General features: G+C 37.1%; 1 protein-coding gene across 2 annotated transcripts in view; it reads left to right on the top strand.

Annotated features, from left to right (window-relative positions):
• Nucleotides 1–10,789, top strand: part of LOC131195346 (cadherin-6-like) — a 217,118-nt gene extending 206,329 nt beyond the window's left edge. For both annotated transcript variants that reach the window (XM_058177171.1, XM_058177170.1), the window contains 4 exons: nucleotides 256–377; nucleotides 2,103–2,220; nucleotides 2,338–2,589; nucleotides 6,890–10,789. In XM_058177171.1, coding sequence (XP_058033154.1) covers nucleotides 256–377; nucleotides 2,103–2,220; nucleotides 2,338–2,589; nucleotides 6,890–7,380 — 983 coding nt within the window. In that variant the 3' untranslated portion in view covers nucleotides 7,381–10,789. The remainder of the gene's footprint in view (nucleotides 1–255; nucleotides 378–2,102; nucleotides 2,221–2,337; nucleotides 2,590–6,889) is intronic.
• The last annotated feature ends 5,300 nt before the right edge of the window (nucleotides 10,790–16,089 follow it).

Below are 16,089 nucleotides of genomic sequence, written 5' to 3'. Positions count from 1 at the left end.
CACTTAGGTGCAGTAAATAACATGTTATCCATTCATCTGCTAGTCTATTCTGCTTCTGTTATTCCTCGGACAATAAATTGTCAGTCCTGAGTATTTTTGCTTCTCTCAGGAAAAGAATGTTATCACTCATTGCTTGAATTCACTTCACAAATGTCTTGCTCCCTGAAAAAGCAAAAAAACAAACAAAAGCAAAAAAACAAACAAGCAAACCTCTTTGTCCTCCTGTTAAAATACCTTCCCTTTGTGTTATTACAGACAACCCAAAAGAAAGCAGCCAAGTCCCAGTATTTATTAAAGTCCTGGATGTGAATGACAACGCCCCAGAGTTTGTCATGTTTTATGAGACTTTCGTCTGTGAAAATGCAAGAGCTGAGCAGGTTAGCAGTTTGTGTTTTGAAAGAAAGAAATATCTGGTGTTTTGTGCGTTTTGTGTTGCAAGGAACTGTCAGCAATGGTAAATGAAATCAATTCATCATTTATTGGCCCAAACTGTAACAGGCATTTTGCATGGTTTAGATGGCTCTTTCTGTACTTTGTTTCACTGTCTGCCATTCTGCCCTTCGTCTGTTCCTTTTGACAGAAAATTCTCTTTCTTTGGATAAACCAGTGGTGAGTATATATAGAGAATCTGCAGCCTTAATGGAGCAAATATAACCAGATCCAAACTCTGGTTATTCAGCAATCCAAACAACCTGTTAGTATTATTTTATGTGCAATCTATTTGATTCATAAAGAAACATAAATTATTATGTTTTATGGCAAAAACATAATAATTCAAGTCCTAACCAAGGATATACAGGTCGTCCTCGACTTACGACCACAATTGAGCCCAAAATTTCTGTTGTTAAGTGACTCATTTGTTAAGTAAGTTTTGCCCCATTTTATGACCTTTCTTGCCACAGTTGTTAAGTGAATCACTGCAGTTGACAAGTTAGGAACCTGGTTGTTAAGTGAATCTGGCTTTCCCATTGACTTTGCTTGTCAGAAGGTCACCAAAAGGTGAGCACATGACCTCGGGGCATAGCAACGGTCATAAGTATGAACCAGGTGCCAAGCATCTGAAATTTTTATCACGATTATGGGGATGCTGCAAAAGTCGTAAGTGTGAAAAACAGCCATAAGTCACTTTTTTCATTGCTGTTGTAACTTTGAACAGTCACTAAATGAACTGTTGTAAGTTGAGGACTACCTGTGGACAATTCTAAGCAGGGTATTTTTTTGTGTGTGTGTAATATAAGGATGTTCAGATATGGTCAATTCAATATTTACAAATATCAAGGGAATCCTTTAGGTATTGGTACCAGCTAGGCACCAATGTAACGATGGATTTTTTCTCCCCATAAGTGTTCAATTTATGGAAAATCTGCAAGTCATTTTATTTTGCAGTGGGGGAGGGATTGTTTTTCCTCAATCCTACTCTTATGATGTGGTGTTTGTGTGTGTGTATGCGTGCACACACATACGTGCGTGTGCATAATATTTTCAGAGAAATAAACATATAACAAGAGCCAGACTGGTGTAGTATTTAAGACATAAAGCTAGAAACTGGAAGCCATTCTATTCTGGCCTTAGGAACAAAGCCATCCAGGTGAGCCAGTCCCTTTCTCTCAGCCCTATGATGCAGGCAACGGCAAACCACTTCTGAAAAAAACCTTGCTAAGAAAATTAAGGAACTAGTCCAGGCAGTCTCTGAGCATCGGATATGATTGAATGGAAGAAAAAGAGACACAGCAGAGTAGGTAACAAAATCATCTGCCTGAGACAGATAAATTAATCTCTGACCTTCAGTGATGCCTGAAACATGCGAGCATGTTGGGGGATTAATAAATCCCTCTCTGATTACATTATCAATATAAAAGCAACAGTGAAAGTCTTTTTTCCCCCCAAGTTCCCAGTGTTCATGGGAAAAGTATTGTATTCAAAGGAAAGATTGGTATCAATAAAAAAAATCCTTATCAATCACTATTTGTTATCTCGTTTGTTATTATTAATTTATTGCTTTCAGCCTATTTATTATTTCTGAAGAATAAGAACAAGGTGTAGATATTGGTCTGTGTGCCATAAGTAAAGATAAAATAACAATATTTTTTTTACTTTTCTAGCTCATTCAGACTCTAAGTGCAGTTGACAAAGATGATGCTTTTGGTGGGCACAAATTCTCATTCACTTTGGCCCCAGAAGTAGCCAGTAGCTCCAATTTCACCCTTCATGACAACAAAGGTATCCTTGGGTTTGTTTGTTTTTTAATTGTGTATTTTCTCTCTTTCTTATTTGGCTTTTGACATTCAGAAAGAACTCACTCCTTACCACATTTTTACATTCTTTTTTCTCCCCCAGATAATACAGCTGGAATCTACACAAAGAAAATGAGATATAACCGTCATGAAATGAATATGTACCTCCTACCAGTGATAATCTCAGACAATGAGTATCCAGTTCAGAGTAGCACAGAGACGGTGACAATTCGAGTGTGTGCCTGTGACCAAAGAGGCAAAATGCTGTCCTGTAATGCTGAAGCACTGATCCACCCAACTGGCCTTAGCACAGGCGCATTGATCGCAATTCTCCTTTGTATAATTATATTGTTAGGTAAAGGACTTTGCATGAACTCAAGGGCTATGGGGAGTAGGATGGAGAACATAAATTGTGCTAAGGAACAAATGAAGCATATTACACATGAATATAACTATGAAATATTATTAGTAGAGTCATCTTTTAGTATAGATAGAATTAGCTCATGATACATTTTTTTACTTTCTCAGTATTCATCAATAGTGATACCCAATACGTTGATTGTGGTAAAGAGAAAACCACCATTTCAGTTTCAACTATCTCTAGTCATGCCATCTTTCCTATTTCTACACATCAATCAAATATCGCAAATTAATTTTGCTAACTTGTTAGTTACAATGGGCTTGCAATCTAATCAACAAACTCAAGTACGTATCCTGTATAAACAGTTCAGAATTATTAATCCTAATCATGTTCTGCAGTTATAATTATGGAGGAACTCACATAGATCAATTCAAATACATATAATTTAAAGTTCACCCGCTAAGAAGCTGTGGGCATACTAATTCCTTAAATGCAGCTGCCACAAAATTCCTTCGACTTCCAATCAGGACATTATTATTCCCATCATTCCCCATCTTGATAGAGGCATTGCAGGGTTGAAATGCTAACCCACATAACAAGGAAACTTTTTGCTGTATCTATTTCTGATCTTTCTTTACCTTTGCTTAAAGTCATAGCAGGTAATCATACAACAACAACAAAATGTTGCCAGGACATGTTTGGTAGATGCAGGTGGGAAAGTTTCATCAACTGGAATTCTAAAGTGCTTTAAAAAAATTCACCAATTCATGAGAATATCTGTAGCTCAGGGATTGAACTGTGGATGCCCTCTGAACTTAGTTGCCTGTTTGCAGATATTTCATTATCCAACTAGATAACTTCATTTGTGAGAATGAGTGTGGGGTTTTCTAGCTGTTTGGATATTTATTTATTATTTATTTATTATTCATATTTGTATACCGCCCTATCTCCCGAAGGACTCAGGGCGGTTCACAGGCATATAAAACATTTATATACAAATTAAAATAATCATTAAAAAACTTATTCTAATGCCCAATTATTAAAAATAGAAATATAAATATTAAAACCAATTTAAAACCCCTAAAATTTAAAATCTAAGCCAGTCCTGCACAGATGAATAAATGTGTCTTGAGCTCGCGACGGAAGGTTCGGAGGTCCGGAAGTTGACGGAGTCCTGGGGGGAGTTCGTTCCAGAGGGTGGGAGCCCCCACAGAGAAGGCCCTTCCCCTGGGCGTCGCCAGACGACACTGCCTAGCTGACGGCACCCTGAGGAGTCCCTCTCTGTGAGAGCGCACGGGTCGGTGAGAGGTATTCGGTAGCAGTAGGCGGTCCCGTAAATAACCCGGCCCTATGCCATGGAGCGCTTTGAAGGTGGTTACCAAAACCTTGAAGCGCACCCGGAAGGCCACAGGTAGCCAGTGCAGCCTGCGCAGGATTGGTGTCATACGGGAGCCACGAGGGGCTCCCTCTATAACCCGCGCAGCCGCATTCTGAACTAACTGCAGCCTCCGGATGCCCTTCAAGGGGAGCCCCATGTAGAGAGCATTGCAGTAATCCAGGCGAGACGTCACGAGGGCGTGAGTGACCGTGCATAGGGCATCCCGGTCTAGAAAGGATATAAAAGGATATAAAAGCTTGTCTTGCCAGTTTTGGGGAAAAGGGTGTCTCCTTGACAGTTTCTTGGTTTTCTCTCTATTAACTCTATAATCTAGGAATCAATAAATTATGCTGTCAGAATGGGGTTTAAAATAATAATTATTGGCATTGAGGTTCTATAGCCTGCAGTGGCATTCAATTAATAGCTGATATCATCTTTTTCTCCTCCTTTGACCTGCAATACAATATTAATGCCAGGTAGTTAACCAAAATCAGCAAAATAATTAAACTACAAATTCTGTTTTTAAGAGTAACAAAGCAGATGATTTGTTTATTCATTTGCTTTTGGTTATATGTTTTATTTCCAATCTTAGTAGACCTAGCTTTAATGCTAAGAATTGCTGAAGAGCCAGAAGAGAAGCAAACATCGCTGATTTGCTTTTAACATGTTTTTTTTTTAATATACCATTAAGAAGACCTATTCTACAAGTTCACATTAAAATGACAAAAAAAAAACACCAGCTTGAGCACTGAGAACACAATTATATTTTGAGCTGAATTACTTAGTACTTTGCACAAATTCAATTTGCATATTTATTTCTTTGAATGAAATCTCATTTCTGGTGATATTAGAGTACCAGACTAAAAATAAATTTAAAAATGCAAATTAGCTCTGTTTTTTCACACTGGTTGGTAAAGTATTAGACGATATATAGAGCACAAATGACTGTTTGGACTGAGACAGAATTTATATGGCACAGAAAGAAACATTTTGATCAAAGGACGTGATAAACTCCAGAGATAATTGTTAAGGCTATGCATCTTTTGCATGATCCTTTCCATATCTTCCCATTTCCAAACAGTTATTTTAGAGATAACTTATTTGTATATTAAACACCCTAGGGTTTCCCCATGTGATCTGCATTTAAGAGGAAAAAAAACTATTCCTGAGAAGTTCTGCTAGCCAAAAAAGACAATTCTAGGTTGAATGGATAAGCCGTCTATTTTTCTTCATTTATAAGTTCATTCATCTTCTAAGCGAAGGGACTCAGTAGAGTTGTTTTCCTTGAGGATCTCAGTAAAGTTGTTTTCCTTGAGGATCTCAGTAAAGTTGTTTTCCTTGAGGATAAAGAGCTGTGGTGGTGAAGAGGTTAGAGTGCAGTACTGCAGGCTACTTCTGCCGATCATCCGGCTGCCAGCAGTTTGGCAGATTGAATCTCACCAGGCTCAAGGCTGACTCAGCCTTCCATCCTTCCGAGGTAAAATGAGGACCCAGATTGTTGGGGGCAATATGCTGACTCTGTAAACCGCTTAGAGAGGGCTGTAAAGTCTAAGTGCTATTGCTATCTTCTGAAAATCATGGAGTATCTCCATTAACAACTTGAATATTTTTGTAAGAAGACTGCAAAAGCATGATAATTTCATGATGTCTGTCAATAAGAAAACCAGTATTTTTATTTCCACACTAAACTATTTTAGTGAAGTTGGGGAAAGAATGGGGCAGTCAGCTTGAGAATATAGCTAAGTGTCTATTTTTATTTTATGCCAATCATCTTTGAATTTGGAGAATAGTGAGAATTATCTAATAAATATTCCAAACTAAATTATTTGGATTAGTTATTCTTTAAATGAAAAGAAACTAAATTTAAACTAAGATAAGAAAGACCTTATTAAGAGTATCATTAATACTCTTTGGTAGTTGTGTGTTTGGTAGAACAGAATATTGGTAGTTGTGTGTTTGAAGCTTTATTTATGCCAGCACTCACATCCAAATATTGTAATTCCTGAAAGGGTTGGAGGTAAGTCTATATTTTAAACCAGGGGTTCCCAACCTCTGGTCCGTGGACCACCATTGGGCCACAGCATGCAAGAAACCAGGCTGTGCAAACAAGCCAAGCCCCATCCATTGGATGCAGGTAGTTGTGAAACCAAACCCACTCTGGTGCCTCTCTCCATTGAACTAATCCCTGGTGCCCAAAAGGTTGGGGGGGGGCCTACTGTTTTAAACCACCAGTTATAAATAATAGTTCCTAATTTTTCATACTTAGATTTTGGCAATTGGCCATTTGAGAGCCAAATCTGGGCTCCCAATTTTTTTTAAGTGTCAAAAAGCAAGTATAGCACCAGTCAACTGGAAAAATACTCAAATTGCCTATTTTTAAATAGCATAGATTAAAGAATTATAATATACCTTCAATAAATGTTTTAAATGAAGACATTTTTAAAGTGTTACTATCACTTTTTTTTTCTTGTATAATATTGATACTGTCTCACTTTAAAAAAATCCTTAGAGAACAAAATTCAAATAATTTCAGCAATTCATCATCAACATTTGAGGTAACTGAATTTTCTTCTTCTTTTGTCTCGCCTCAAAATAATGACTTCTGTGACTTCAAAAGGATTGCACTGTTGCAACATGAAAACAAACTGAAATTCATCTACATTTTAGCTTGAACCCTGCATTTCACCAAACCTTTCCTGTACTTAACAACTCTTAAACGGATGAGCTCCAAAGTGAGAATGAGGTTATGGATTGTACTGTTTTGCAGATCTTCTTGCAAAAGAAAACAAAGCAAGTTCCAAAGAATACAAATTTCATGGTAGCTTGCTTTTGTTTTAATTAGCTGGAGAATTAATGTCCCTCTCAAACTCAGCCGCCTTTGCTCAATTTATTTATTTATTTATTTCTTCTCACCAGTTACCGTGGTGCTGTTTGCAGCTCTGAGACGGCAAAGGAAGAAAGAGCCTTTGATCGTCTCTAAAGAGGACATCCGAGATAACATTGTCAGTTACAATGATGAAGGTGGCGGAGAGGAAGACACTCAAGCCTTTGATATTGGCACACTGCGGAATCCTGAAGCCATAGAGGACAATAAATTGCGCCGAGACATTGTGCCAGAAACGCTGTTCATGCCACGCCGGACTCCAGTGGTACGAGACAACACTGATGTCAGAGATTTTATTAGCCAAAGGTTAAAGGAGAATGATACAGATCCAACTGCACCCCCTTATGACTCATTAGCTACATATGCATATGAAGGCAGTGGCTCAGTGGCTGACTCTCTTAGCTCTTTAGAGTCGGTGACCACAGATGGAGACCAGGACTATGATTACCTCAGTGACTGGGGGCCTCGTTTTAGGAAGTTGGCCGATATGTATGGTGGCGAAGACAGTGATAAAGACTCCTAATAATGTTGCCTTTTCCTTTTTCAAGAAACAGCAGTGAAATGTGTGATGTCGCTACTTCTTTCTATATATCAACTATTCTCGGAAAGGGTTCTCTAAACCTATTGGTTTGAATTGTTTCTTGACTGCAGTCTTTGTGGATCTGGTGTCATTCCCACTGTAATTTCAGCTTCCAAGAGAGGAAGAAACCCCACCAAACCTTTGCTATTTTTTTCAGTCGCGTTTTTTTTTTAGGCAGTTCAACAGCCAAGCAATTGAGGGACAACTCCCCCCGCCAAACAGAAATGGAATACTAGTTTTAATATGTTTCTGCTAATTTTGTAAATGGGATTACCTTAATGTTATAGCTCACCAAAAAACCTATATTTTAATTATTCACCCAATACACATTTTTATGCAAATTATATATATTGAACACCCTATTTTAAGGAAATAATATGGCTTATATATTATAGGAAAAGAGTGTAGGTTTTTTTAAAAGCTACAAGGGAGCTATAAGTTGTTCTCACTTAACAACCACTTGTTCAGTGGCATTTGAAATTACGATGGCACCAAACAAGGGGCTTTATGGCCAGTCCATAAATTGAAATTGTGCCATCACAGAATTCCCACGATAACTTGATTGCAATTTGGGTGCTTGATTGCATTTAAAGTTATTGCAGCATCCCATAATCATGTGACCATCATTTGCAACCTTCACTGTGGCTTCCCAAAAGCAAAATCAATAGGGAAGCCAGCAGTAAATTGCAAGTCATGATCACTTAACATCTGGCTTAACGACTATGCGGGATTGATTTAACAACAGCAATTGGAAGTGTTGGAACTGCCACTGTTAAGTTAGCCTGGTCAATGTGGTGATTGGCTTTACAACTGCATCACTTAACAATGGGCTTGTTGGTTCCAGTTACCATCATTAAGTGACAACTACCTGTAAGATACTTTTTAAGTAATTCAATGGTTTTTTGAATGCGAGGGTTAATTTTGAATTGGGCACTTTCCTCAAAACATAATAATAATGGACAATCAGAAGTTAGAAGAAAGGAGAGATATGTTTGTGTATATATGCGCCTGGTAAGTGGTCCTAGCCAATTCAGTATGTGGGCTACAGTAATGTACTTCAAGAGATATTCTATTCCTGGAAAGTAATCTATTAGGTAAGGTAATGTATAGAGATTGTAACAATGTGTATCAAGAAAGCAGAGTATTGCTGAAAATACGTGTATGGATTTCAAGTAAACCAACTTAATAATAATAAGAGTAGAATAATTGAAATCAATGAATTTCAAATTAGAAATATCTAAATTAATTCCTACTGATTTAAGTCACTATTTTAAGCAGGACAGAGTCTGGATTCAATCTATAATCTATGAAGAGGGTTCCTACTTTGTATTTTGTGAGCTCAATTCATATTAATAATTTCTCAATACCAACTCATATCAGCAAAACAGAGGCTGTTGTGTTCTTTTTATCACTCCCCACTTGCTCAGCTGGTGGACTGCTGTCATTTCTACCTCCTCCTTCTTAACAAAATACTCTGGTACTAGTACCTAGGATTAAACCGACAGCAGGTACTATATTGTGCAGCAAAGAAAAGACATGGGAGAAATAAGGAACTAGTACTACAGTACAGCCAGCAGTCCCTGGCTAAGCAAGCAGCAGGAAATTGCATTTGATACGACCTCAGCTTGCAATAATAATTCAATTGAACACTGATTCATGCTGCTAAACCACTGCTGAGCAAAGGGTTTCAGACACACCAATTAACAAGAATTGGCCATGAGGTACATCAGAGATGGCTCTGTATAGGATTGAAATATGAAACATGGGCAGATGTTACAAAGAGTCAAAATTTAAAAGAAAAGAAAAAGCAATGAAATGCAAAACAAAAACAAGACATAAAGCAAGGCTGAAATGCTACCACAACTATCTGAAACTGAGTGGCGTGCTGAGCATGCTGAAAAGAGCAGGGAAAGCTTTGAGCTACATGACATGCTTGAACTCCCTTGGCTTTAATGTCTCCTTGATCCAGTCATCTGCCTCACAATCAGCACCAAAAAGAGGTCTAATAGGAGTTCCTTATGAGCACTCTGATTTATTTAATGGCCACATTTTAAAATGAATGTTTGTATTATTATTATTATTATTATTATTATTATTATTATTATTATTATTATTATTATTATTATTATTATTATTATTATTATTATTCATTTTTGCGTATCGTAGATCTAAGCTTATAAAAATGATTTAGTTTCATTTAACTGTAGGATTTCCTCTTCTGTAATTACTATTGCAATATTTATATTATTAGATTTGTGTGTGTGTACACGTGCACACGTACACAATTACATTTAGGTGTTCCCAATAGTGGGTTTCAATTTCATCTGCTACCGTGTGGGTGCGCACTCGTGGCACTTCTGTGCATGCACATCTGGGCGGGTGGGTGGAGCCTCCCACCGCCGCTGCTACCAGTTCACCTAATCTGGGGCAAATCGGTAGCAACCCACCACTGGGTGTTCCTGAATTCCTCTGTCTGATATAGTTATAAAACAGCTTTTCAGTATTACAGTTAACAGAAGTTCACTGAGACCCGGTGGGCTGGAAAAGTTGTCTTTAAAAAATTGCTAAGGGTTTACATAGAAAGTCAGAGGGACACTGAATCAGACCCACCTATTTTGCTGTGTTAAAAAATACTAAACGGCTATCAGAAAAACTCAATATTGGAATCTATTCATAACTGAGCCCCACTGATTCATTAGAGACTTCCAAATAGTACTGCTTTGTAGCCTAATTGTTGTTAAAACTTTAAGCCAGTGGTTCGCAACCATGGTCTGTGAACCCAGGGAGGGGGCGCAATGTCAGCCCAGGGGATCCACAAAAGCTTGAAGATACGATATGATTTAAGCCTTGAGTTGAGTCTTGGTGATCTGTGGCAGAGGTGGGTTTCAGCAGGTTCTGACCAGTTTTGGAGAACCGGTAGCGGAAATTTTGAATAGTTTGGAGAATCAGTTGTAAAAATTCTGACTGGCCCTGCCCCCATCTATTCTCTGCCTCCTGAGTCCCAACTGATTGGGAGGAAATGGGGATTTTGCAGTAACCTTCCCCTAGATTGGGGAGGGAATGGAGATTTTATGGTATCCTTCCCCTGCCATGCCCACCAAGCCATGCCACGCCCACTAAGCCACGCCCACAGAACCAGTAGTAAAAAAATTTGAAAGCCACCACTGGTTTGTGGCCGTGATTTAGAGGGTAGAGGTATTTAGAGGGTGTCCATGGTGGAGAAAAGGTTGAGAACTACTGCTTTAAGCCATGAACCCAATTATTTGTTATTCGAGTGCCAAAATCTCTCCTTTAAATCTGTCCAATTTTAAGTACATACTTAAGAAACTGAATTATTGGGGCTTTTTTTTTTTTTTTAAAAATTGTTTAAAAAATTAGTGAATTTGGTTTTTTTTTAATCCAGCAATTTTTGCTTTTCTTTAATAATATCTTACAAATTTGAATACAAAAATATGACTCAAAAAATAGAATTTGTAAGCATTTCCAGAGCAGATCTGCTGTATCTACATATAATAATAATAATAATAATAATAATAATAATAATAATAATAATAATAATAATAATAATAATAATAATAATAATAATAATAATAATAATAGCTGATTGTTCTATTTGGAAGTAGACTGGCATCTTTGGGACCCTCCATCACTTGCCTTTTGTGTATTCTCACCACTTAATCAAGTTTCTACAGCTGAGTCAATCATTTTCAGCTCTACTGAGACTCAGAAGAAGGCCCAGAGAACAGTCTTCAGAACTCCCACAAGAAATTTGAGATAAGAGGTTTCAAATTGATAGCTATCCGCCAGATCTTCCAGTCTGTCCTTTCCTGCCGAAACTAAGTTTGTATGGTACTGTGCCATTTCCCTCTTGAGAGTGCATTGAATTGAGAAACCAATTGGCCATTATACTAAACAGTGAGTAAGGTGTATTTTTGTTTTTGTTGTTGCAAAAAAAGAGGGGTGAAAAACCACCACAAACAGATTTGGGACACTAGCTATATACTTACCATTCTGTTGACTTATTAGTAAGCTACAGGGAACATGGGCAGCCGATAAACACAAAGCAGCATAGCAATGAGAATATAGTATTTGTAGGGCAGTATGGAAAAGATTAGGGACGCGGTGGCTCAGGGGCTAGGACATTGAGCTTGTCGATTGTAAGGTCGGAGCTCGGCGGTTCGAATCCCTAGTGCTGCCGTGCAACGGGGTGAGCTCCTGTTACTTGTCCCAGCTTCTGCCAACCTAGCAGTTTCAAAAGCACGTAAAAATGCAAATAGAAAAAATAGGGACCACCTTTGGTGGGAAGGTAACAGCGTTCCGTGCGCCTTTGGCTTTGAGTCATACCGGCTACATGACCACGGAGACGTCTTCAGACAGCACTGGCTCTTCGGCTTTGAAACAGAGATGAGCACCGCCCCCTAGAGTCGGCAACGACTAGCACGTATGTGCGAGGGGAACCTTTACCTTTATCTATGGAAAAGATTAATTAGTGGGTAAAAGTGGCTGTGTAGAAATTCCCTGTCTTTTTGGACATTATGGTTTACTATTTTTTAAAAAAAACTGCTAGGTCTGTTTTGGCCAAGAGATCAGTAGGACTGAGGCATGTATATGACCTATTATATTTCCCAACCTGATGTCTTCCAGATCTGTGGTGCTGTTACTGTTATCATTTTCCAATAAACTATGCTTACTGAGAAAGGATGGGAGTTGTAGATAACCCAATGAAGAGTTAAGCTGAGGGATGCTATCATATACTATAGGTCAGGGGTCTCCAACCTTGGCAACTTTAAGACTTGTGGACTTCAACTCCCAGCGTTCCTCAGCCAGCAAAGCTGAGGAACTCTGGAAATTGAAGTCCACAATTCTTAAAGTTGCCAAGGTTGGAGACCCCTGCTATAGGTAATGAAATTATTCATCATCTGTTTTCATTTTTAAAAAAGAAAAATAGAACAAAATAAGACTAGTGTGTTTCTGATCTTATGAGGCAAGTAAGAAAATCAAATCAAAGAGTGTATTAGATCCCAAAGTAATTAGTTAAATGTTTCAGGTTTTATACATCTCTTGACATAGGTTATTTTAAGGAGATCAGTTCTACAGAATACTGTGCTGCAAATAACCAAATAGCAACTTTAGTGACATTTTAACAAAAGAGTGAAATTTTAGGTACTGAGAGCGTGAAATTTAGGTACTGTCTCCTGACAGTAATTTTCAGATAATTTATTTTATGCTACAAATAAATTTATTTGTTTTGTGGAACTAGATTTTTAATATTAAGTATGTGTACACTGATCTGAAGTAAAAGATATAAATTTGGAATTGATCCAGATTACTCTGATGATGAAGGAGTAATAAGGAACAATCAGAGTGAAAATTAATTTATATATAAGACATTCTGAGGGATTTTTTTGAAAAAACCTAAGCCATAGTTATTTAGCTATATTATTTAGTTTTATTTAAAATGAGTCTGCATTGCATGGTAATGCAAAATGTGGTTTAATTTTGATTTAGTGTAATGAGTGAATCTAGACATGATGGTTTATAATCCATGATTTATAACCTGAGATTATTTGTGAATTAGACCACTATAGCTGATGCCACAAATCATAATTAAAAGCAATCACTTTATGGTGTTAATTCATGGTGATGAATGTGCTCAGTCTTCAAGAAGATTCATGACTCCCTCTTGGAGTCAAGATCGACAGTTCAATGAAAATGTCAGCTGCACAGGTGCGACAAAAAAAAGTGGTAAATTCTTTTGTACTTAGCATTATTAGGAAGAGAACTGAACATAGAACTACCAATATAATAATTCCCTTAAACAAATTTGTGGGAGAACAAATAAGGGTATTGACTATAGTCCTGGTCACAAAAGAGTAAGGAGGTAGGTGCCAAGCCAGTATGTGAGGAATTCTGCATTTTATAGTAGGTTATTGCAGACCTAGAAAAATTACAAAAAGGGCAACTAAATTTATGAGGAGGCTGAAGTAACTCCCTTGTAAGAAAAGGCTACACAAATTTCAAACTGTTTAGTTTGAAATTGAGGAGGGTAAGAAGACAGATGTTGTGGGTATATAAAATAATGCATGGCATACATTATGTATAGAGAGAATTTTTCCTTCTTGCCTATGGTTAAATCTCAAGATAATTGATTGAAATTACATGCAGCAGAACATTAGCCTATCTGTAATTGTCTGCTCTTAATCACATGCCATTAAAAGGGTCAGATACGTATAAAAATGACACAATGAAAACTCTACTCTTTAATACCAGCAATACAATATTATATTGCAAGAACATAAGGAATAGAGTTTGCTTTGTTATGTCATGTAATGTGTTATCTTCATGTCTCCTTTGCTCATTCATACAGAACAATGGAGCAAACATAGCGGGAGGTGGGGACAGACGGCATGACACACAGAGAGAGACAGAGATGGATGTCATAGCCTCTTGTTAAACTGAAAGTTGTTGCAAACTATTGAAGAGTTTTCAAAGGAGACTGAACAGGTTCATCAAAGAGCAGACTATCGATGCCTACTAATATTGAGGGTTCTTTACTGCTGACTCACAACGTTCTGCCTTAATACTGGTTGCTAAAAAGTAACAATGCAAGAGAATAATTGCTCACCAAACTTGCGTGCCCAAATGCATGTAGCTGATCAATTGTGACCCAAAAAAATGCTGGGTTTGATTAGGTTCATAATATAATGACAGTAATATATAATAATATAATGATAATAATTGCCTGTGTTTGATAAGGTTCTTTATATGATACGCCACTTCTGAAATGTAAAGCTTGAGATTAATCATTTGTCAGCCCATCTAAAAGCAGTCTTAAATTGGTTGAAATCAGAGGTATGCAGAAAGCAGTGCTCACTGTAACGCCTCATGTTGGCCATAGGAAAGGGTGTTCCTTAAACCCTCTTTTGCCAAATGAGTCAAAACAGTTTAGGATGCTGAGTGTATGCTATGAAGATGATGATTGCACATTTCTCCTGATACAGCAAATTTCCTTTGATGGCTCAGGTTAATTTAGCTAGGATTACTGACACTAATTCTGTGACATCTGATGGCTTAACTAGAGGGCTCTTTCGCCACCTCCCGGAATTACTGACACTAATACCAGTTATTTGAGCCAGAAGTTTGCATTTTATTGATGAAATGTTTCGCCTTGTCAATAAAATGACAGTAAGCCACCCACAGCTTGTGCATAAGTATTATATAAACTATTTAACATACTGGCATCAAAATTAAGATGCCAAACTGAATTTTAAAAAATGAATTATGGTCTTCTCTGGAGGCTGACACATTATGCATTAATCACCTGGAGTTTCTTATTCATGCAATTTACGACCATGGATTTTTCCAATAATAGGCTCCGTCTGGGCATTGGTTCATAGTTTTTTGATATATGACTAAGACCTTTATTTCTCCTCAGGCAACAGAAAGTGCAACTCAAAGCAAAATTCCATGAATTCTGAGTGCCAGAATGAAACAACAACAAAAGTAAAAAAGTAAAATAGTATACTGTATTATCTAATGTTGGAATAATAGAAATGTGACTAGATAATCCAGTATGAAAACATAACATTATTAAGGCTGGCTGAAATCCTATAAATGCTTCTGTAGGCAAAATTCCTAACGAATACAATAGGACTCAATTCTAAGTTAAAATAAGATACCAATAGGACAATCCTTTGCATGTCCTTTTATGCTCAATTGTTCCTTTTAACATCTTCTGACTATGGCGCCATTCCATACATTTCTGCCAATGTATCCCACTAAATAGCTTCCAAGAACCCATGAACAGGATCTGAAATGGTAGCGCTTATGAACAAATGAATTATAGTCCCATTAGCACTTTCAGAATCATCTATTTTTAATACCTGGGCTTCATCCTTCAACTCAAAATGAACTGGGCAAAATCTTATTTTTAGTAGGACAAAGATTTTGGACTAGGAGCCTGACATGTTATTATTATGTTCAATCAATGAATCTTTTTTCTAAATCAGCATACTCAGGAACGGACCGTTTGCTTTCTAGTGTAGTCTATTTGTCTACTCTTTCTAGTCTATTTGAGACTAGACATTGTCTATTGATTACAAATACACGTGTATCCAAAATCAATGGAACAATCGAAAAGGAATATAACATCTATATGTCTTGCATTTAATAGGATAAACATTAATCCTGATCCTATATATAAAATACTTTGGAGGTTCTGCATCATCATAGGAGATGGATAAAGGCAGAGTTTGTTTAAGTATTTCAATTTTTTTAAATATATCGATTACCACTTTTTGCTAATTGAAGAACTGGCCAAAATCTCAGAATGTCCTTATTTATAAGAGAATAGTCACATATCAATGTAATATAGCTAGTAACGATATGGAAATAGTAAAGTAGCTATTATGAGATTTGTGTGCAAATGAATAGAGGAGTGCTGACTGAAACCGTATTTGATGTCTTTAACAGCTTAAAGGCTTTCTAAAGAAAAAATGCTATGGTTGGCGTAATTATTAGAAGTGAATGAAGCAAGTTGTTATTTTTATGTCATTGATTTCTTACATTTCCTGTATTAGCAGTTTAAAGTAGGTACTGCTGAGACAATCTTCAATGCATCAACACTTTCCATCAACAAAAATCCACGATTTC

Source organism: Ahaetulla prasina, chromosome 3 (genome assembly GCF_028640845.1).
Source record: "Ahaetulla prasina isolate Xishuangbanna chromosome 3, ASM2864084v1, whole genome shotgun sequence".
Taxonomy (NCBI): domain Eukaryota; kingdom Metazoa; phylum Chordata; class Lepidosauria; order Squamata; family Colubridae; genus Ahaetulla; species Ahaetulla prasina.
This window is presented reverse-complemented; position numbering and strand designations above follow the sequence as displayed.